General features: G+C 37.7%; 1 protein-coding gene across 3 annotated transcripts in view; it reads left to right on the top strand.

The window, feature by feature from the left end:
- Positions 1–24,548, top strand: part of DIPK1C (divergent protein kinase domain 1C) — a 132,655-nt gene that overhangs the window by 85,730 nt on the left and 22,377 nt on the right. The window contains exon 1 of one of the 3 annotated variants that reach the window (XM_074201291.1): positions 13,873–14,220. The exons of the other annotated variants lie outside the window; for them this stretch is intronic. Coding sequence (XP_074057392.1) covers positions 14,038–14,220 — 183 coding nt within the window. The 5' untranslated portion in view covers positions 13,873–14,037. Of the gene's footprint in view, positions 1–13,872; positions 14,221–24,548 lie in introns of those variants that run through there. 3 annotated transcript variants of the gene reach the window in all.

Below are 24,548 nucleotides of genomic sequence, written 5' to 3'. Positions count from 1 at the left end.
TGGGTTCAGCAAGCCAGCAGTGCAGCAGATCAACGGTGAGGGTACCACTTCCAGTTCAGAAGACAAAGTCTGAGCCCTAAGAATGATGGTGTACCTGGACTGAGTTGAGTTACTCTAATGCAGGGAACAAACTTCTAGCACCTGAAACATCAGAGGCAAGTAGTAAACTAGGGATCAGACCTCTGGCCCCATTACAAAAAGCTTGGGACCATACCCTCTTTGGCCCAGGAGCAGAGCTCAACTACCAAAATGAGCAAAAAAATCCAAAAAAGAGTAAACCATAAAAAAGCTACTCTTCTGAGAGGGATGATAAAACACTATCTCAGAAGAGGAAAGCAATGACAAAATGCCTACATGTGAAACCTCAAACAGATTTTCAAATTGTTTTTTAATTCAAAAAGACTTCTAGAAAGAGTTCAAAAATGATTTTAAAAACCAAAGAGGAGAAAAAGAAGAAAAATGGAGAAAAGAAATGAGAGTCATGCAGGAGAACTATGAAAAATTGATGAAAAAAACAATACTTTTTAAAGTAAAACTGGTCAAATGGAAAAAAGAAATCAATCCCTTTAAAAGTATGATTGACCAGGGGTGGCTAGGTGGCACAGTGGATAGAGCACCGGCCCTGGAGTCAGGAGGACCTGAGTTCAAATTTGACCTCAGACACTTAATAATAACCTAGCTGTGTGGCCTTGGGCAAGCCACTTAACCCCAATGCCTTGCAAAAACCTAAAAAAAAAAAGTATGATTGACCAAATGGAAAAAGAAATCAACTTCTTTAAAAGTAAAAAACGGCTAACTGGGAAAGGAATGTAACTCAAGAAAAAGTAAAACTAACCAATTGAAAAAGAAAACATAAAAGTTAACTTAAAAATTAGAATTAGACAAAAATGGTAACTAAAGACTCTATGAGATAATAAGATTCTATTGAACAAAAAGCAAAGGACTGAAAAAAATAAAAGAAAATGTAAAGTACTTGGAAAATAGATCCAAGAGAGATCTATTGGTCTACCTGAAAGCCATGTTCAGAAAAGGAGCCTGGACAATATTATGCAGGAAATTATCATGGAAAACTGCCCTAATATCCTAGAACAAGAAAACAAAAATAGTACTTGAAAGAATCCATTGATCACCCCCCATAAAGAGACCTCAAAATCAAAGCTCCAAGGAATAATGTAGCCAAATTTCAGAATTCTTAGTTAAAGGAGAAAATGCTGCCAATTGCCAAAAAGAAGCAATTTAAATCCCAGGGAGCTGCAGTCAAGCTTTCATAGCATTTATCAGCTTTAATGTTAAAAGATTGAAGGAATATGATCTTCCAGAAAGCAAAAGAGCTTGGATTACAACGAAGAATCAACTACTTTTCAAAATTCAGCATATACTTTCAGGGGAGAAGATGAACTTTCAACAAAATAGAGGACTTTCAAATTTACCTGATAAAAAAACTAGAACTGAACAGAAAATCTGATCTTTAAAAGGTGCTTTAAAAGATGCTTTAAAAGGTAAATGGAAAGAAAAAATTAGTCAAAACTAAAGGAAAAAATGTTAGTCGGAAGACAATACTGTAACTCTTGACAATTTTATTTCTCTTAGGATAGTTGAAAGGAACATAATTCCTTTCAGACAGAAGGTGTGGGTATTTCTATTAGGACAGCTCATGGGAGGGTACTCAGTCAGAGACTGTGGGTATAAATTGATTATGATGTGATGATGTTTATGGCTCTTGAGAATTATACTTCTCTCAGCACAGTTGAAAAGAGTATTCTTTGACAGAGGTTATGGGTTCCAGATAGGTATAAAACATTGAGACATCAAAAAATATTATGTTGGGAGAAGAAAGTAAAGATATTAAAGAATAATTAGCTCCACATGAAGAGACACAATGGACCTATTATGGTAGAGGGAAAGTAGGAAGAATATAAACACTGAGTAAATCTTGCTCTCAATGAATTCAGTTCAAAATGAAATGATATACATTCCCAAATGGGTTTAGAAATTTATCCTACCCTACAGGGAAGTAGGAAGGAACAGGGAAAAGGACAGTGTGAGGCACACAGGAGTTAAAAGCAAAACATTGATGAGGAGGGACAAGGAGAAAGGAGAAAGAAAAGTACAAATGAGGGAAGATAGGTTAAAGGGCAAGAAAAAGTTTTTGCACAAATAAAACCAATGTATTGAAGATTAGAAAGAGGGAAGAAAGTTGGGAACCAATTTTTACAGCTTGTGTTTCTGTAAGAAGTAATGAGCAGATGGACTTTGGAAAAGCCTGGATTGACTTGTACAAACTATTGCTGAGTGAAGTGAGTAGAATCAGAAGAATGTTGTATGCATTGAAAGCAACATTGTGAGATGATCAATTATGATGGATGCAGCTCCTCTCAACAGTTTAGTGAACAAAGATAATCCCAAGAGACTTGTTATGGAAAATGTCATCCACACCCAGAGAAAAAACTATGGAGTCTGAATGTCTAAATGAAGAGTAAAATATACTATGCTCACTTTTTAAAATTTCTTTTATGTTTCTCTCTCTCTCTCTCTTTCCCCCTTTTAGTTCTAATGCCTAATATGGAAATATGTTAAACTAAATTGTACATGTACAATCTATATCAAATTGTTCTCTGTCATGAGGACTGGAGAAGGAAGAGAGGGTAGTAGAAAAATGTGGAATTCAAAAGCTTGCAAAAGGATGAATTCTGAAAACTATGTAACTGGAAAAAAATAAAGAAAGAAGAAAAAAAGATTACTGTGTAGGCATGCCTTGTTCAGATGTGTCTAACTCTTTGTGACCCATTAGAATTTTTTTTTTTAGTTTTTTTGCAAGGCAATGGGGTTAAGTGGCTTGCCCAAGGTCACACAGCTAGATAATTGTTAAGTGCTTGAGGTAGAATTTGAACTCAGGTCCTCCTGACTCCAGGGCCAGTGCTCTATCCACTGCACCACCTTCTCCATTTGACATTTGAGGGAACTGGGACCAACAAGGTCACACAGCTAATAAATGTCTGAGGCCAGATTTCAACTCAGGAAGATGAGTCTTCATGATTCCAGACACTTTATCCACTGAGCCACTTAGCTGCCTATGCTGCCCATGGATGTGTGTAACTCCTTCCAGATCAAGAGCAGTCCATATGCAGGCTTTAGGTATAACTAAAATCTAGACGATATCCTTATGTATTCTATAGTTATATCTTGAACCTAGAAATTAAGAAAAGTCACAAGACAAATGTCTAGACTCATGTCTCCCATCTCGCATTCCCAGGAGGAGAGAGCAGTCTTTGCCCAGTGTGTTTTACTCACGTAGATGGTGAGTAGTATCAATTTTCATGTTGAAGGGAGGACTTGGGAGTTGGGGCCAGCTCTAGGTGCCACCAACTTGTCCCACAGTACTATTTCAGATACCAACCTCTGTTCCCCCTCTCCAATTACTTCCTAAAGTGATTCTTTAAGACTCTGAAATAGTCATATAGCTAGTGGAACAGTGGAGTACAGTGGATTGTTCAGGTATGGAGAGAAACTTTTCCACCTGCCAAGTGTTACTTAGGTGACATGCTTGATAGAGTACTAGGCTTAGAGTTGTGAAGACCTGATTTCATATTTGGCTTCAGACACTTACTAACTGTGTAAGCTTGAACAAATCACTTTAACCTCTGTTTGCCTCAGTTTCCTCAATTGTAAAAAGGTGATAATAACAGTATCTACCTTACAGAGTTGTTGTCAGTATCAGATGAAATAATATTAAAATAGCATAATATTATACCAATTTAACACTAATTAATTATTCATATAATTGGTGATAGTAAAAGTATGATTAATATAACATATTGATATAATAATATTAGGTTAATATAATATCAATATAACACATACTTGGTATAATATTTGGCATATGTTCACTTATTTTCATCTTTGCTTCTTTTTTTCCCTTGAAAATCCGATACTTGTATTCTTTGTTGCTATATTTCTGTCACTCCTGTCCAATTTGGACACTTGTTTTCTTATTCTGTTTGTGTACATTGGCATGACTATGCAGGTTTATGAGGCCTTGAACAAAGGTGGTAGCTGCCTGAGTAGTGAGAAGTCACATGTAAGAGATGTCATATAGAATCAGCACATTTCCCCTACCTGATTGCCTACAGGAGAGGATGGGGTGGGGTGGGGGGTGAGAGGGAATGGGAAACTGAGAACAGTGCTGAAGTTCCAAACCTGGAAAACTGGAAGAATGGTGGTGCCTTGGAAAGACATAAAGAAAGTTGTTAGTCAACATACATTTATGTAGTGCCTATGTGTGTCAGAAAGGCAAAAATAGTCCCTGCTCTTAAGGAATTCATAGTCTAATAGAAAAGACAACATGAAAATAACTATGCACAAATATGCTACATGAAAAGCAAATTGAAGATTATCTGAAAGGGAAGGTACCAGCATTAAAGGAGATGAGGAAAGGCTTCTTGTCTGAGTACAGTTATAGTTGTTACTAGAAGGTAGACAGGAGATGGAAATGATAAGAGAAAGAGTGATAGATATGGGGGGCAGTCTAGAAAATGAGAAATGAAATGTCTTGTGTGGACTACAGCAAGGAGGCACTGGATCACAAAGTACATGGTGGGGAGTAAGGTGGAAGAAAACTGAAAAGGTAGAAAGCATTATGAAGGACTTTGAATGGCAAGTAGCAGATTTCAAATCTGATCTTGGAGGTAATGGAGGTCATTGGAATTTTTGAAAAAGGCTGACATGGTCAGACCTGGACTTTTGATTGAAGGGAGGATGGATCATAGTGCTGAGAGACTTGAAGCAGGCTGATTCACAAACAGGCTATCCCAGTAATCCAGGAAGGAGATGATGAGGGCCTGCACTTAAGTGGTGGCAGTGTCAGAGGAGAAAAGGAAGCCTATATGAGAGATTTTACAAAAGTAAAATCTACAGGCTTGAAAACAGATGGGTTATGGGGTGAGAGACAGTAATAGAGGATGACATGGGTTTTGAGCTGCTGGGAAGATAGTGGTGCCCTTGACAGTAACAGGAAAGCTAGAAAGAAGGGAGGGCTTGGGGGGAAAGATAATGAGTTCAGTTCTGGATATATTGAGTTAAGGCTGGTTGAGATGACCAACAATCAGTTGTAAATGCAAGTCTAGAGGTTAAAGAGAACCCTCCTGGTTAGAGGGTAATCTGTGGAGAGTCGGGTGGAGTAGATCATGGGTTTCATTATCATTACTTTGCAGATGACTCCCAGCCTTTCCTCTGAGCTTCAGTTTCACATGATCAACCACTCATATTGTACCTTTCAAATTGTATGTCCAAGAGACATCTCAAATTCAACACGTCCAAGACAGAATGATAATGAATCTCTCCCCTCTTCTAAATTTGACCTTTTTTACAATTCTTGACACTGTTAATCATCTCTTGACTTTCCCATGGATTTTCTTAATGGGGAAGGCTGAGGGTCACTAGCTCCTTCTCTTCTCCTTATTTAGAAGAACACAATTTATTCCCTTGCTTTGTCCAAGACAATATAAGTATGGAAGAGGAGAAAGGAAGGGTCTCTTACCCTGCCTTGGTCTCCAGCACCTACTCACAGGTTTGTGCCAGCTCACTCAGTTTCAAGTGAGCATCACCTACCCATTCCAGTACCATCTGGCAGGCCTTTCTTGATGAGTACCTGGAAGTCTCTTAAGACTGGCCAATTGTTAACTGAATCAGGTTTTTGCTCTGGGTTGAGAGGAGATGAAGGCTGCAGATCAGGTGGGGGTTTGTTTGCCTTCTCTTTGGACAGCTCCTGGATGACACTTACAGCACTCTGCAGCATAGTCCTTATCAAAGACCCTCAGTCACTCATTCACCATGCTATAAATTGCCATAAATGTAACTGGAATCTTTGGCTTTAACTGTCCTAGAAGATTGCAGGTCTGGGAAACCCACAAGTCTTTCTTATGTTTGCTGAGTAGAAGTCGGCCTATCCTCAAAGAACAGTAATCTCGGAAGACTGATCCTCCCTCCTTGACTGTCAGAGATAATGAACCTGGCTTGTTTTTTATATAGCCCAGGTTGGGCAGGGGAAGAAAAGTGGAGGTGGGGAGGAAGGCTGAGTTTTCTCAGTCAAAAATTAGAAGCTCTTTATGTACAAGGAGTTGCTTCATTCAATAGCGGATGCCCTTTAATTCCCTTTAATCCCCTATAAAAATTGATTGAGAAATTGATTCTTTTTAATCAGGGACTGACAATGGCCTACAGTCTGTCATGATTCCTAGTCTCCTAGGAATATCATCCATATCACACATCCCTAAAAGTGGATGTTCCCCACTACTCTATCTTGGGCCCAATTTTCTACTCTCTCTGTATATATTCTTACACTTGATGATCTCATCAGCTTCCATGGGTTTCATTATCATTTCCTGGCAGATGACTCCCAGCCTCTCCTCTGAGCTTCAGTTTCACATGATCAGCCACTCATATTGTACCTTTCAAATTGTATGTCCAAGAGACATCTCAAACTCAAAATGTCCAAGACAGAAAGATAATGAATCTCTCCCCACTTCTAAATTTGACCTCTACAATTCTTGACACTATTAATCATGTCTTCTCTTTGCTACTTTCTTTACTCTAAGTTTTCATGACACTATCCTCTCTTACCTGCCTGACACCTCTTTCTTTCAGTCTCCTTTGTTAGATCTCTTTCCAGGTTAAAACTGTGGGTATCCCCCAAGTCTATCCTGGGTCTTCTTTTCCCCCTTTATATTATTTCACTTGTAATCTCATCAGTTCCCATTGATTCAATTATCAACTTTATGCAGACCTACTTATCTAGTTCACTTGGTAGGTGATCCTAATAAATTTCTCTCTTCCTCCCTACATTTCCATTTTCCTATGATATTTTGGCTTCTTCTTGCTACCTTTGTCCAATTCAAATATGCAATGGAAGAGAAGATCTGACTGTTCTAATAAAGATGTATAGTTTTTTTAAAAAAAGAATCTTTTATCTCTCCTCCCATCTCTGACAATGGAATCTGTCAATAGAAGTTATAGAAGATGCATGTTTGCCCACAATCTGAGAAACTGAAGAATCAAAGGTTATTGCTTCTTATTGTCAGAATTTTGAGTTGATAGAGGGATTTTTTAGAAAGATTTTATTTATTTTGAGTTTTACAATTTTTCCTCCCATTCTTGCTTCCCCCTCCCACAGAAGGCAGTCTGTTAGTCTTTACATTGTATACATTGTATACATGGTATACATTGATCTCATTTGAATGTGTTGAGAGAGAAATCATATCCTTAAGAAAAAAAAATAAAGTATAAGAGATAGCAAAATTACATAATAAGGTAACATTTTTTTTTCTAAATTGAGGGTAATAGTCTTTGGTCTTTGTTCAAACTCCGCAGTTCTTTCTCTGGATACAGATGCTATTCTCCATTGCAGATACTCCAAAATTGGCCCTGGTTGTTGCTTGATGGAATGAGCAAGTTCATCAAGGTTGATCATGACCCCCATGTTGCTGTTAGGGTATACAATGTTCTTCTGGTTCTGCTCATCTTGCTCAGCATCAGTTCATGCAAATCTTTCTAGGCTTCCCTGAATTTCCTTGATAGAGGGATTTGAAGAGCTTAAGGGCTTGGTTCCTGGAGTAGTGATTCTTTTGCTTGGAAGATGGCAGGCCTTTAGAGCAGAATTAGTCTAGGGGAGCAAAATGAAGGAAAATTCCTTCTAATTCTCTGCAAAGGATTCTAATTCTTTCTGAAAGTCTCAAAGTATCCCAGTCAAGAATTCAAGGATTTTGGGATCAGCTTAGTGTCTAGAGCATTGGCCCTGTAATTGGGAGGACCTATCAAATCCAGTCTCAGACACTTGACTCTAACTGGATGACTTTGGTCAAGTCACTTACCCTGACTGCTTTGGTTGGAGGAAAGGTTTCTAGGATTTCATCTCTAGAGTTAGGGGAGGAAGACCAGAAATTTGATTTCTAAGTATAGAATAACAAGATATTAATAGGGTGTTAAATTAACATAAAAATTGTGAAACCTTTAAGAGCAGATTTTGTGGATGAAAGTCAACTTTCACAAAGATATAAAAGAAAACATTTTAATCAGATCAATTTAGCAATTGTAAAGGAGTTAGCTCCCTCAACTACAAACAGAATAAAAGCTTGCTTTCTTAATCTCATCAAGAGACCCTATAGCTATCTCCATTTCTTTGAAGGTTTTAGAATAACTGTTAAGCCATTTTTTTTAAAGAAAGGTGATTTATTTTGAATTTTACAATTTTTCTCTTAATCTTGCTTCCCTCCCTTCACCCCCCACAGAAGGCAGTCTGTTAGTCTTTACATTGCTTCCATGGTATACATTGATCTAAGTTGAATGTGATGAGAGGGAAATTATATCCTTAAGAAAAAAAATAAAGTTTAAAAGATAGCAAAATTACATAATACAATACCTTTTATTTTTTGAAAATTGAAGGTAATAGTCTTTGGTCTTTGTTCAAACTCCACAATTCTTTCTCAGGATACAGATGGTATTCTCCATCACAGATACCTCAAAATTGTGCTTGACTGTTGCATTGATGGAATGAGCAAGTCCATCAAGGTTGATCATCACCCCATGTTGCTATTAGGGTGTACAATGTTTTTCTGGTTCAGCTCATCTTGCTCAGCATCAGTTCATGCAAATCCTTCCAGGCTTCCCAGAATTCTCATCCCTCCTGGTTTCTAATAGAACAATAGTGTTCCATCCATACATTAAGATATTCTTTTTACTGGAATATCTGATGTTCTGAGTCCCCCTACACCCCCCAATCCTGAATTGCTCTGCCTGTCTTGAATTGAGGGACTATTTCTTTTTTGAATTGGACAAGCCATTGGTGATGTTTCAGACCCTGTGTTCTGATAGTTAAAATACATAAGCCCCATTGTACATCCCTCTATTGGAGAGTCTGGCTCTCTAGTTTGACCACTTCCCCATGCATGTCTGAGTAGTCCACTATGTAGAGAAATATCAATAAATATAGATATTAACTAATTCTTTTTTGCTCTTTCTCAACACCAAAGCTCTAGTAATGTTTGACCCTATAAAATCTGAGAGTGTTAATACATATTTATTTTCAACAGACCAAAACTCAGTGAGGATCTCTCATCATTTTGGAGGACTCATTCACAATTCTAATCTTTATTAATTAATGATTAATTAATGATTCTATAGGGGTAGTGATTATTGCCTCTCCATTCTTTTCATCTCTCTATTATGTAACATGGGGAAATGATCATGAGCACTTGGCCAATGAATGACCCTACTTGCTGACCTTTCTACTTACCCATTGATCCATGTAGGTATTTTGATATATTTATTGACCCAGTCCATGGGTATGCTCATCAACTTTGCAGGACTTCCTGAAAGGTCAAAATAGGTTTGTTAAGGTCTGCTAATTAGTCCATGGGATTTTGTATTTTGTATAGACCCTCTTGTAGGATCAAGGGCAAGGTCTATCAACCAATGAGATTCTATTTTTTTTTTTAGTTTATTTTATCTGTATTGTCTGTGTATCAAGCAGGATAAAACAGATGCCTCTGGAGGATGGGGACATTTCAGATTGTAAAGAAAATCTGAGGTCCATTTCATTAGAGGGGACCATGGACCCTTTAATAAAATGCCATTGGTTGAGAACTCTGCCTCGGTTTCATTTTTTGCAGGTTAAGCAGTCATGTACCCCTCACATCGAGGGAATGTTTTAGAACTACTGTTCTTGCTATGCCATTTGAGTAAATGAAAATTTAATCCATTGGCTGGTTTTAATGAGAAGTAGGGTTTTTAATGAAAACCAATAGATTCAGGAATTAAAATAGTAGGAAGAAGAACACAACTCCACAGAGTTAGTACTAGAACCCCAAAACAATGTTAAAATTATAAGGAACTCCTTTTGCCACCCACACACTCTTTTCACTAATAGTTCTTGAAGAGTTGCTTGAGAGGTTAGGTTACTTGACCAGGGTCATGTGGCCAGTATGTATCAGAGTCTTCCAGACTTCCAGATCAATGCTCTAGCTATACTACCCCAAACTGATTCTCATTCCTTCATCTCTTAAGAAAAGTTAATACTTATCCATCCTACTTCATTAGGTTCTGAAAGCAGTTCAAAAAGTATGAAACATATGAATATAAGCTATTACTATTACTTAAATACTTTTAAGATAAATTGTACTTTGTCAGAATATTATTCTAAGTAAAGAACAGTTGGATGCAACATTTGACTAAGAATACCTTTCAAATATTGTAGCAGTCAGAAAAACCACAGAATTATATTTCCCCCTGTAATGTCACACAAGCAAGCTATTCAGCTTCTTAATGAGTTCAGAACCCCAAGGATATGTTTAAACATATTCCAAAACTTATGATGTGTCTGGATTGCTCAACTTAGCCTCAAGAAATCACAAAGATATATTTTTGAGTTAAATGTAGTTTCTAAAGCTGAATTCCTGAGGGTGCTGAAAGTTTCCTATTCTTTCCATATAAAAACTGATACTCATGTGTCTTTGTGGGTGTTCAGTTATTTTGTTAAAAAAACAAAAACAAAAACAAAAAACCACAACAGTATGCTTGATTGACCTCTATTTGGAAGAAGTAAGCTCAATGGCATGTAATAAGTCATTGGAAACTAGAACGTAATAGTGACTTGCAATTCTTCTGCTCTATGAAAAATAAAGTTGAATTTACATTTTCTCCAAAAGATAGGAGACACACTTTCAAAGCAAGTCTTATCATTTCTATGAATTAAACTGGACATTATGGATGTAAAGATCAATGTACTCAGCCTTACTTAATCATATGTCTTCAATTTTCATTAATTTTAGGTAAGAGAATAAGAGAAAGTGGTTCTCAAGTTTTAATTTCTGAAGAAATTATTCCTGAATGGAGAGCTAATAGTATTAACTCCATCTCAGGGGCAGGCACTGAGCCAAATTCCCTCCTGCATCTCTGCCAATACACTTAATCCTGACCTGGAGCAGCTTTCTCTGCCAGGTCCAATGAGAGGCTGCCAATCACTCTGAATTATGCCAAACCATGCACTGGTTTGACTGATATGCAAGGAGTAGAGATTAATTGAAGATAAGACCAAATTCATTTTCCATGGTTATTTAAGCCCCCAATCAAGTATATGTATTTCCTTTAAAAAAATTCAAAGAGAGAATAGGTGTTAAATTTATTCTTGGAATTTAGAGATTCTTCTTTATGATATTGCTTGTAGAATTTTCTGACAGTCTAAAATAATACTGGAAGAATTGTGATTTTAAAAATAATATAATTTACCATGAGTATGTGAAATAATGTTAACTGTCAAATTTGGTTATTTGTGTAAGTGTATCAAAATCTGTTCCTCAAAAGTTCTTATTTTTAAAGACATTATCTAGTCCATCTGAGTCTTCTACTGCTTCAATTTTTCTTGTTTAGAAAGCTCTGTGGGAAGTCAAATAAATCAATGAGTGCAGGAATTTTTAAACTAGTGTTCCATGAAACAGTGTACTAACTGTCATGGTCTCCCAGGCTGCATTGCAAACATTTTGGAACAATGAAATTGGGAATAATGAAAGTTCTTTAGTCGACTATTTTAACTTATTCACTAAATCACATTAGAAAAAAAATTCACACAAGATTAATGTGTGGGAGTGAGGAGAAGAGAGTTAGCCACTAGGCATGAAATTCTCAAGCTGGCTGATATTCAGGGTTTTCAACTGTTCATTTGTATAAAGTAACTATGCTCCACTATTCTCAGGAGAGTTAGTGATGGATACATTGCCTGTTCTTTTATTTTTATTTAATACTATCTCCCTAAAGGCCTTCACTTTGTTTAAAAATTACTTAATTCAATAAATAAATTTTTGAAGAGTGTTCCAACTGTGACATAAAGCTGAAATAAAATTACACAAATGATTCTGGTAGACAAAGAAAATATAGACAAGCACTAAACTGTAAGGAGTGCCTTGGCAGTGAAAGTGACATCTCAATCGTTTGAAATTTTACAGGTGTCTTATTGCTTATCCTAGAGGAGTGTCTATACAAAGATCCTTAATTTCAGTGTAATAACTCTCTGAAGTCAATAAAGACATTAAGCTCTCCTGCAGCTGGTTTTCATGGTACTAAACAGCTAACTTTCATGAATTGAGACAAATTCATTGCTTAGTATTCGAACCTCTGGTGTATTGTCTCTAGAAACTTAGTTGAAACTGGTGCTTAGGAAGATATTCTAAGCCTTCCTGGATTCACAGGTAGAACACTCCAATATTTGTACTTCTTCAGGATAGCTTTTGAGACTTCGAGATCAGGGTGAAGCTATTTAGGCATAATAATAGGTACACAGAGGAAATTATTCAAGACTGGACTTTCTCAATTCCTTAGGATACCTAAAGGGACTTTGCCTTGACTGGCTCATTTTAGGATTCTACCGAAGCTGATGGTGCTAGCAGACCTTTATGGACCAAAAGTACGGTTCTGTTATAGACAGTCAGGTGATGAATAGTCATATTTTAGCCTTGAGGCCCCTCTTGAAGGAAACTATTTGTTTTCTTCAACTCCCTAGCTCCAGGCTTTTTCTGTAACCTTTTCCATCTTTCCATTATTCACCAGCACCACCCAGGGCGGGTTGCCCCTTTAAACCCAATCACATTACTTTATGGGGAAGAGATGTTTAGGGAGAGGGAGGGGCACGTTTGGGTGGGAGGGTTTAGGAGAAGCTGGGTCTTTCCTAGTGTTGGGTACTGTGCTTTAGTTTGGGCGCCTGCCTTATAACTGTAAGCTATTTTAAAGGGAAAGCACGAATTTTTAAAAACAGAGGTGAATATAATTTTAATTTTCAATAAATAATTTCAAATAATAATTTTCAATGAATACTACCCCACCTCTCTCCCAGTAGGCGAAGTTCAATAAATATTACAGCCCATACAGCTTCTTAGCTCCCGAAAATAACCTATCATGATGCTAGGGAGAGAATGACTCCAATATTCTTTTCCAACAGTCCTGGTCTTTCTCCCCACGCAGCCTCTCATTCCTGCCTAAAGCGGGTAAAGCATGCCATCTCCAAGGAACTCCGCTTTCTCTTAAAAGGCTCGGAAAGCCTGGGGCCACATTTCTCCAGGATAGCTGCCTTCCCAGAAATGAAGCAAGGTTAAAGTAGACAGATGAGCTCAGGACCCAGGCGTTCCTACTTCTTTTCTCCTTTTCTCCTATTCTCCAGTGGGATCTTAGTGAAAAGGCAGGGCTCAGGGAGGGCGGAGGGTGCGCAGAAAATTCTGAAAAAGAAAAACTTGTCCAGTAACTATGGAAGAAGAGGTTTATACTGGAAGCTGTAATCAAGAGAAGAAACGACGTGGCTTCTATTCTAAAAGAGATTGCGGTCTTTTGTGGGGAGGGAGATTGAAGAAAATCCTGTATATTGGGAGGAAGAAAGGAAAAACTAGGAGGAGAAAGGAAAGAGAGAGGGAATAGAAGAGGAAAGAAAAGGTGGAGGGGGAGAGGGGTGGGAGAGGTTAAAAGGAAGAAAAAAGAGACGGCTAAGGAAAGGGAGGGAAAGAGGAAGGGAGAAATGGAAGAAGAGAGAGTGAGGAAGGGAGAGTGGGGAGAGTGGGGGAAAGAAAGGGGGAGAAACAATTCTTGTACAAGGGCGGGAGAGTTGGCTGGGAAGGGCAAAGGTAGCAGGACTCTCCTATACCCTGGAGGCTCCTTTGCAGAGCAGCATCCAGTCTCAGCCTTGGGAGATGCTGCTACTGCTGCTGCTGCTGCCTCTGCTGCTGTTGCCGCAGCCGGGTCTCCAAGTGCACCGTGGGTACCCCCAGTCACTTCCTACAGACCAGGCCAATCAGGCAGCTCAGGGGCTTGCATTCTGGCAGATGCACCCCATTCTCGTTCCCCCCTCCAGTTGAGCCCGGGCTGGAGCCGGGAAGCTGCTGCACCCGGACTAGTATCCCCGGCTCTTAATGGCTCTCCCGGAATCTCTGGCCTCAGGGGCACGGTGCTTGCAGCCCCGCTAAAGTGGGAGGGAGTGCAGGAAAAGAGGGCAGGCCCCGAGGGTGCATAATGAAGGTCCCTGTGGGCATCCGGAGGCTGAGGTGGAAGCTCGGTAGGCGCTGCACCCTCCTCTTCGTTCTGTTCTGGACCATTTGCTGGCTGCTAGTGGTCACACTTTTTCTCCAAGTCCACAGGAGCGTCTTTTCTGAGCGCTGCACAGACGAAAAGAGCCGGAGGATCCTGGCTAGGCTGGTATGTCCTGTCCTGATCCTGTCCTGTCCCCATCTCCCATCTCTCTTCCCCCCTGAGCCCATACAATTTGTCCACTACTTGCCACCCTCTCCTGGGAGCGCGAGCGCTTCGGGATGGGATGGCTAGAAGACAGGGATAGCCACCAGGTGGGGATCTACTGAGCGTGAGACCCCGGGAATGAGAGCTTTTGATTTTTGAATTTGGACTCAATTCCAACTCGTTCATTCCCAGGAGTTCCTATGGCTCATATTACTCTGTCTCATCAAGGGGTAGAAAATAGGATTGATGCCACGCTTCTGAAACAGGGCTTTTGTTTCTGAATCTACAGAAGACATATCTCTCATCCACACGGGCATGTACTGGAAAGTCCGTGTGAATACAATTGTCTTTATATGAGCACTGGATACAGACTTAAGGTGTAGTTTGTGTGTGAGAGACAAATGGAGGTGTGTACAAATTCTTTGAGCTTGCTTTCTGCCTTCATTGTAAACCTGGATAGGATACACCTATTCAAGAGATTTTGCTGTATCTAGTAATTGGCAGGTCCCCTGTAATAACAGCTTCAATAACACTTTAAAGTTTGTACATGTCTTTCCTCAAAAGTCTTGAGCATCAGCCCCTTTTTAAAGATAAGGAAATTGAATTGCATTGGCTTGGCTAAATTACCAATCTAGATAATGCCAAAACAAGAAATTTGTGCCCAAATCCCATTAAAAACAAACAAACAAACTTTACTGTATATAGGTCAGAATAAGGTGGACTGCCTAACCACTTAGAACGGTATGGAACTGAAGCAAAGAAGTTCATAACTTGGAGGTGCTTTATTTGTAATGAATTTCTATTTCTTCCTTCCTTCCTCCTCCTTTTCTTTCTTTCTTTCTTTCTTTCTTTCTTTCTTTCTTTCTTTCTTTCTTTCTTTCTTTCTTTCTTTCTTTCTCTCTCTCTCTCTCTCTCTCTTTTCTTTTTTCTTTCTTCAAGAAATTCAACCTTATTTAACCTTCATCCACCATTTGTCTTCTTTTTCAGCTGCTCTATTTTTCTTCTATTAATTCATTAAATTTGACCTTCAGATGATTCTTGCAGTCAAGTACAGGACACATGCAGTGTTATACACTAACTATCATGATTTGAATCTGTGTGAGCCTCAGAGCACAAGGACTATGAGTCTGATTGCTTAGTAACAGAAGACAAAAAAGCAAGAGTAGAATAAAGGAAATGGCCCTGGAAAGCTCTTCCTTCCCAAACTCTTTTTGTTTCCTTTACTGTTCTTATACTGCAGTTACTGTCAATTAAATGAGAAGGAGAGTTTAAGTGCTTAGACTAAACAATTAAAGTATCTCCTAATGGATTAAAAAGATATGGTAGCAAAGGTGAGACCATTAGTTAAAACTGGCATCTATTGGCAACACAGAAACCTAAAGTTGCCATAAAGCAAGATTTCATTTTTGGCTGATCTGAAATGTTATTAATTTTGTACTCTTTCCATTTTACTCAGAATGATAATGAAAGAATAGAACCTTTAAAAGGAAAATAGAGGAGCATAGTAACAACAATTGCCTAAAGTAGCATTTATTAAGTGAATATTCCTTAAGAAAAGTGAATGTGAAAGTACTGACCATAAGAACTACCACTTTTTCCTTTTTTTTCATAAACATTTAAGAAATAAACTAAAATTTCAGCCTATGGGTTCAACTATGTTTGTGTCCTCACTAAAACATGGAAACAATTTTTTGGGATAAAAATATTCATAAGAATATATGCATACATACAATTAGTTGGAAAAAAATGAAGGCAACAAATTATGTATGAAAATGCTCAGATTAAACAAATATTCCCGAATTGAATTAGACATGGTGAACAAGCCATATGTTGCTGAAGTGCTCATTATTGTTTATATAGTTTCTCCCCTTTGATATGTAAATTCATTTGTTCAGTGTACAGTCTCTGCTCCTGAGCCTTGAAGAGCTTCCCTAAAGTTTATTCACACTTATTTTCTTGTTCCATTTACACTTTCCTCCTCAGCTTCCTTATTTTTCTTACCCCTTCATCCTTACTCTTCTTCCTCACTTGGTTTCTTTATACCATTAAATAAAAAGCTGAGTCTGCCTAAAGCTGCATTTGAAAATAATAGTTTAAAATATCATTTGAATGTGTAGATTAAATAGTAACCTAGTTTACATTAAGTGAAGTCTAATGGAAACTAAATCCTTTATGAAAGCAAGTAATTGATAATCATTAATTTTCTAGAGTTCTATGTAAGAAATGAACACTAATTACACTCAGGAGCTCATCAATTTATCTCAAATGGCAACCCTATTGAATTTTTTTTTTTTAGGTTTGGTCTGACATAGAGCTGAAAAGGTCAGTTTTCTACCTGCTGAGGTGCTGAATATTCCCTACTGTCAATAGGGCAATTATAAAATATCAATGTTATCTTCTCCAGAATTTATTCAGCACAGATTCAAAGATGACAGAGAGATTTATTCTTCCCTGAAGAGATTTTTAATCCAAAAGTTAGTTGGCTTAAAAGAAAGAAAGAAGTCATTATTTATTCTTATTACAACCTATTCCACTCTTTCATGCTGTGTTTGCTCATGGGAATATGATGTGTGTCTTTAGCCAAGATACACATAGATTAGATTTTCTTTTAAATGTTTTTAAGTTACTCTAAGATGTGATATCCTCCCCTCTGATCATTCAAATGCCCAGAAGAACTACGTGGTTGTAGCTTCTGTGGACCCTGACTAGACTGAATCTCTCAGTTCCTTGACACCCCAAGCAATTTTCAATTCTGCTTAGCTTAGCTCTTACACTTTGTAATAAAAACAGTTGTTATTTTTTGGACTTGCCTCCAGATTCTCATTAGCTTTCCCTCTGAATACAGCAGTGCATAAGCAACAGTCCTACTGGCTGAGCCAAAAAAGAAACTTCTTTCTGGCTGAGCCCAAAAGAATTATGATAAATGTCTCTCAGTGGGAAGCCTCTCCTTGTATTCTGACTATAACAAGTGCTGCAGGTGGTATTTCTTGGGGGAGCTGTGAAGGAGAGTGTGACAGTAGGATTACAAAGGCCTGTAGGTGGGTATTAATAGGCAAAGAGCAAAATTAGAGAGTAAAGAAAATGGACTAGGGAAGCTTCTTCCTATCCATTATTCAATTCTATTCAGCAAATATCTATTAGCTAGTATGGATAGGCATAAAGAAAGTCAGCATGGTACACAGGAGAGAGCATTGGATTTGGGGTGAAAGCTCTTGGTTCTGAGTCCAGGGTCTAACCTTGGTTATGTGACCATGACCAAGGAACTTAATCTCTTGCAGCCTCCATTTCCTCATCTGTTAAAAAGGAGTAATAATACGTAGAGGGTATCAAGGCACATTGGATAGTCCTGGACCTGGGGTCAGGAAGACTCATATTCCTGAATTTCTGGCCTCAGACTCTTAATAGCTGTGTGACCCTGGGCAAGTCACTTCACCAGTTGCTTCAATTTTCTCATCTATGAAATGAGCTGGTGAAGGAAATTGAAAACCACACTAGGATCTTTTCCAAGAAAATCCCAAATGAGTATGTAAAGTCAGTTATGACTGAACAGCAACAATGCTTGGGTCAAAGGAGATATCACAAATGACTGGTTTTGTAGACCTAAAAGTGACTAGTATAAGTGGTTGTGAAGATGATTAAGAAATGTTTATGATCATAAAAATAGATGATATCAGTAGAATGCCTTTTGGTTTGAGAAGAGGTTTAAATACATGATCTCATTTGATCACAATGATACTGTGGGGTAGAAATTTTTTATTTGGTGTTTTAGTCTTGTACGGGAGTTAGTGCTGTATAAGTGAGGCAATGCTTTTGATGTTGGGGCTAAGCAAAACCTAAAAAGCAGAGGACTAATAGAAAGCACTCAATTTACAGTCAAGGACCTGATTTCAAGTCCTGGCTCTGCAATTTATTATCTGTGTGACCTTGAGTGAGCCTCTGGACTATTCTCCTTGTCTGTAAAATGAAGGTGTTTCAGCTGAAAATTCAGTAGAATATTAGTTCTTGGAGGGCAGTGACCATTTCATTTTGTCTTTGTATCTCCACACAGTGGAGATATTGCTATTGGTCTTCATGAAGGTTTTCTTGACAAAGATATTGGGGTAGTTTGCCAGTTTCCTCTCCAGCTCATTTTACAGATGAGGAAATTGAGGCAAACAGGGTGAAGTGACTTACCCAGGGTCATATAGTTAGGAATTGTCTGAGGCCAGATTAGAACTCCAGTCTTCCTGAGTCCAGGTCCTAGCCATTGTGCCAGTTAGCTGCCAGTGCTTAATCAATGCTTGCTGTTATTTTTATAAATCTAGATACTATGATTTAGTCCTAGTTCTGCTCCAAGTTCTCTAATGTGACTTGATATAAGTCCCTTTATCTCTCTGAGCCTCAGTTTTCTCATCTGTAAAATGAACACATTCTGGCTAAGTGTTTACTTCCTATTCTTAGATTCTAGGCTGTAATTTAGTAACAGCTGGAATTATTCCAAAATAGGGTGGTCCTCTTAGAGCTTATGCTTTTCCAAGTTACAGAACATCACTCCTGTGGACAACAGTCCACACCCTAATAGCAGGAAATATGTTAGACTTTCCTCCCCTTTCCTTCAAGGTTTCCAGGACCCTGCTTTTTCAGTCAACTGTGGCTGGAGGCAATGGCAGGCTAACAAGTGTTTTGCCATGGTTGATAATTTATAATCCTGGCAGATTGCTGGGCCATGGTAATAAGCAAAGCTTAAGAAGAAAAAAAGAGGAAAAAACCCAGGAAGAATGGCTTTTACTACTGTATTTCTAGTCCCTTCAATAACAAAAAATCCAGATAATAATGGAGAATACTTCATTCTTCCATTTCATCTGGCATTTTAAAAAATACATTAAAAATTGTTGTTTTTTTAAGTAAGTAAGTTTTTAATTAAGTAATTCTCTACAGAATTAGGAAATAACCTTCCTTTTGCATGATGGATTTTTTTTTCGGTCTAGTATAGTATGTTAGGAATTCATTTTTGATAACATAATCTAAACTGATGCTCGATTTTTCTGTATTCTACTTGCCAGAGTAGAGGCTGTTAAAAATCCACTTTACTAATTATGTTCAGAACAATAACAGAATCTGAGAATGACTCCATTTCCATGAAAGTTTTGATCAGGACTGTAGTTATAAACAGAGAAGACCCAAAGTCTTAAAGAAGTCTTTAATTTTAAGAGCTTTACTAAGACTTCAGGGACATCCTGGACTAAGAATTGAGGATCGTAGCAGTTTAATATTATGAGATACCACAAATTTCAATATAGCTATCTGTGAGAAGCCACATCAGTTATGAAGAAAGGCAGGCCTTGTCAATCCAACTAGCAATACAGTACCACTTAAAAACTCCAACAACCCTACTAGGCCCTGATAACATGGCCTTCCTGACCTTGTCAATAGTTTCCCAGAGTTGGATGGTCAGGAATTATTTCTCCCTTAAAGCCAGCTGAGGAAATACGAAATCAACCTATAGGGAAACTATAAGTATTGGAACAGGGTCTTGATCCATATGGAAATCATCCATCACATACATAAGTGGACAGCTGCTGAGTTAGCTATGGATTAAAGCCGTGTAGTTATTGAATGGATACTTTCCTGGTTAAAAATCCCTGTTAATGTTTTCATTAACTCATTCATTCATTCATTCATTTTAAAATTCCTAGTTTTTAACTCAATTGATTTGTAGCAGTTATTAAGCAATTTATATCAGCTAGGCATTGTATGGGACATTGAAATACAAAATGGAAAGAATTAGGGGTTCCAAGAGGTAGAAGTGAGGAAGAAGTGCATTCAAGGCAAGTCTACAAGCATTTTTAAGTGTGTGTGTGTGTGCGGGGGGGTTCAAGGGAAGGCAAAAAAAAAACCTCCTTCCCCTGAGGAGTTAAAATTTAATAGAGGAGTTTACAATCTAAGGAATATTCTGGTCAAATAAGTGGAGGTAAGAGATAGAATACATATCTGTTATGGGGGAAAAACAATAGGATAATTTAACTAAGATATACAGGGTGCAAAGGGAAGAAATATGTAGCTTACTTAAAAAAAACCAAAGACCCCCCCCCCCCAGCAAACTAGAGGCAGCTTGTGAGGGGCCTTGAGTTTGTATTTGGTCCTAGAGACAATAGTGAAACACTGATGCTTGTGAGCAGACAACAGGGATGGATTGGAGAGGGGAAAGACTGGTTACAGAAATAGTGATAAGAACTTACGGAAATAGTGCAGGAAAGAGGTGCCAGAGGACCCAGGACCTGTGGTTTTCATGTGAATAGAGAAAAAGAGCTGATGAAAACTGGTTTCATGGACAAATAAATGCAGATGAAGGAACTGAACTGACTCATGCTCAAGATTGAAACATGTGACCTCTTTATGTGTAAAGAAAAATGATCTAGGGCTTTAGGGTACAATGAAACTAATCTAAAATTTATTAAGTTAAATAATGTTTAGGTAAGAATAAAATTTGCTTTTAATGTGATGAAAATTCCTTAAATTAATTTAATTTGTAGAATTCAAAAAGTGTTTTGTAAATTGTTTAAAAAAATTTTTAAATAGTTTTTCTCTATATTTATATATTAAGAGGTACAAAAATTCTGAAACATCACCATGATGCTCTTCCCTGTAAATGGAAGGTGGTCTTATCTGAGATCCCATTCAAAGCAGTTTAGTAACTGAGGTTACCTCTTTTCTACCCTACCCCCACACCACCAATTGATTCAAAGGCATGGACATTGATAATAATTCAATTCAACAAATATTTATTAAGTACTTACTAGATATAAGACACTATATGAGGTACTAGGGATAAAAAAAAAGCCACAAATGAAGTAATCCTCCCTCAATGGGCTTAAATTCCACATCAGGAATTGGGAAACTTTTTTCTGCCAAGGGCCAAAACTTAAAAATTAACCTGCTATATTTGGTCAAACATTTAATTAATTCAACCCTAAAAAGCTCATAGATTTACTGAATTTTGATCCTACCTGGTGTAGCACTGGCAGCACCAAATCAAATGATTTCCTAAACATTCTCCATCCTTGTTCTACAATGGAGTTTTGCTGTAATTCTTTCCTAACAACCATCTTATGAAGTACTGAAAGGATTATTATCTACATTTTACAGATGAGGGAGTTGAGAGAGAGAGAGAGAGGGTTAAGTAAGTTGCCCAGAAGATGAATCTAATAAGAATCAGTCTCCTTATTCCTAGTTCTTATTCATGTGTGTGTATATACTCGAGCAAATCTGAACTTGTCTTTTTGCCTTCAAGTCCTGGACTCTATTCATTACACCAACTCACATCTCATATAACCTGAGTTCAAATTTTACCTAAGATACTTGATTCTAGGCAAGGCATTTAACCTTTATTTGTCTCAGTTTATCTCATATATAATCTCTTTCTCAGAGTTGTTGTGAATTATCAAATGGAAAATATTTGAAAAGCAGTTAGTGGTGCTGTGCCTGTCACATTATTAAGTAGGAGCTGTAAAAATGCTAGTTCTTCTTCTTCTTCTTCTTCTTCTTCTTCTTCTTCTTCTTGTTATTATTATATCCTGATTCATATTGGCTTTTAAATGAGCAGAGTACCTGAGATAGATGACAAAAGGAAAAGAAACAGAATTACTATATCCCAAATCCTGCAATCTGAGCCTTTGGGACTGAAGTAGTATAAAATCCACTGTGCTGTGATTAATCTTTTGTAAAGAGTAGAAGTACAGATGAAGTTCACTAGCTTTCTTTTTGGTCATTTGCAAGCCCAAGTGAATAACTGTGCCTCTTATGCCCTATTTTTCCTAAGGAAAAAAATATTACACACACACACACACACACACACACACACACACACACACACACACACACACACACACATATTTGCAACTAAGAAAATAATCAAAGTCTTAGGAAGTCAGATCTACATAAAATTCCCTCCTTGCTCCCCTGCCAGCAGACAATATGTGAAAATGTAGCACTAGTGAACAGAGTTTCTGTGCAGGTGTGGAACCAATCAACCCTGCCTCTGCTCAGTGTCATTTCTTGATTCAGCCTTCTCAGTATGGAACAACAGATAAGTATTTCCTTCCTTGTTGCTGGGCACCAGCTCCCAAGGACTGGAGTCACAAGGATGCTTTTGTAGGATAGGCTCTATTGGACACCACAATTCCAAGTCTGGTGACTAATGTCTATTTTAATTCCATTTTGCCTTTCAGATAAAGACTAGCTTTTTACCAGTATAAGCAGTGTATTTTCCAACATAACAGGGAACCTATTTTAATAATTGCCAGACCTTTTGGTTCATATTTCATTTAAAACAAGTTTTTACTGCATTTTCACATCAGATTTTCTGGAGGAAGATAACCACATTGAATAAATAACAGATGAAGTAGAGAAAAAAGTAACAAGGAAAATGGATACCATTAAGCCATTTCCTGTGTCTCTATCTGTCTCATCTCTTTTAATCACTGGTCATGTTCACTTACTCTTCAAATGTCACTCTGTCTCTGAGGATCAACTTGTAGCTGCACTTCTAGATGCTCAGAATGATCCCAGAGCAATCTGAATCAGCAGCAGTAAATTTTTTGAAAGTAGAGGCATGGAAACAATTATAAGCTGAGAGGTTGATTGACAAAGAGAGTACTGTTTCCTGTAGATGGTACATTTGATGATCCTCAAACCTCGAGATGATGTGCCAGGGGTAATTATAGAAAAATGGAGGTTTACCAAAGCCATATTATATTTCAAGGCATATACAGTTTTGATAGTTTTAAAAACACACTAATACACTTTTCTCCATCAAAAATATTTGAGGCAGTTTTGGGCGGTCAGCACAAAATGGAAAGCAAATTTGCACTGCTTAACATATGATATGTTGCAGTTACAATTTCAGTGTCTTGATTTGATATCCATTTCTTGTCAAGCAGGTAACTTTCAAATACCTTATTTTATAGATGAGGAGACTAAAGCTGAAGGTTAAAGAATTTAGTGGGGGAGGGGGAGAGGGAGGAATATTGCTCCAAAACAATCAACGGAGTCAGATCACAACTCTCAGCTCTAGGATTTCTTGGCTTTTGCTGGGTCATTGGACTGTGATCTCTGAGGTAGTTTTGCAAACCTGGACTCTTTTTTTGAGAACTGGTACTGAGGAATTCTTTTTAAAATGTGATTATAATTCTTTGAAAGGTGTGCAACTGAATGTCTTGGAATGGTTGTTTTGCAAACAATAATCAAATACTGAGGGTTAATATCCAACAGCAATTCAACAAATATCAAAAAATTACTCTGTACATGACATTGCTGGGAATATTCAAAGGAAAAAATGAAAATTAGTCTATTTTCTCAAGGAGGTTGGGTTCCCAAATCCTCTTGGGCAGATATAGCATATATAAATAAGCAATTCAAGGTAATTTGAGGAGGAGACCATTAGCAATTGGAGAAATCAGGAAGAGCTTCATGAGGGAGATGGTAACCAAGTTGAGTCTTAAAGGAAATAAAAGATTCTAAAGAAAGGGAGATGAAAAAGTATAAGTGCTGGGCAATGCATTTCAGGCATGGGGATTTTGCCTAATATAGAGATGGAATGCTAAAATCAGGATAGATCTACTAGTCCAGATTGACTGGAACACTGATTGAGAGGTAGAAAGCAATATGAAACAAGCTTAGAAAGGCTATTAAAAATCAACTCATGGAAGATTATAGACTTTGGAGTTTGCAATTTGTCCTGTAGGCAACATACTAAATATACTAATGTGAAATTACATGGTTACCCCTATTTTAGGAATATCAATTTGGCACCTGTGTCAGACTATAGAAGAGAGAAACTAGAAGCAGGGAAACCAATTAGGAGTCTGATAGCATCATCTCGGGAATACATAGTAAATTCTTAAACTAGATTATTAATCACATGGGTTGGAAGGAGATGCATGGGAGAAATACAAGAGCTGTTGATAAGACTTGGTGAATTGAATAAGCAAGGTGGAGAAGAGTCAGGCAGCACAGTAGATAGAGTTCTGGGTCTAGATTTGGAAAGATCTGAGTTCAAATGTGGCTTCAGACATTTAACTGTGTGAATCTGGGTAAACTACTCTGAATGCCTCAGTTTCATCAACTGTAAAAGTTGGATAATAATAATATCACCCACCCTCCAGGGTTGTTGTGAGGATCAAATGAAAATGCTTAGCAGAGTACCTAGAACATTATAGGATCTACATAAATGCTAACTTTTATTATGATGCTATATGAAATTGGATAAGAATAGGGGAAGGGATACTTAATTTAAGAGATAGAAAGGGTTG

The sequence above is a fragment of the Macrotis lagotis genome, chromosome X (genome assembly GCF_037893015.1).
Source record: "Macrotis lagotis isolate mMagLag1 chromosome X, bilby.v1.9.chrom.fasta, whole genome shotgun sequence".
Classification (NCBI taxonomy): domain Eukaryota; kingdom Metazoa; phylum Chordata; class Mammalia; order Peramelemorphia; family Peramelidae; genus Macrotis; species Macrotis lagotis.
Note: the sequence above shows the minus strand (reverse complement) of the source record. Positions and strands in the feature narration are given on the sequence as shown.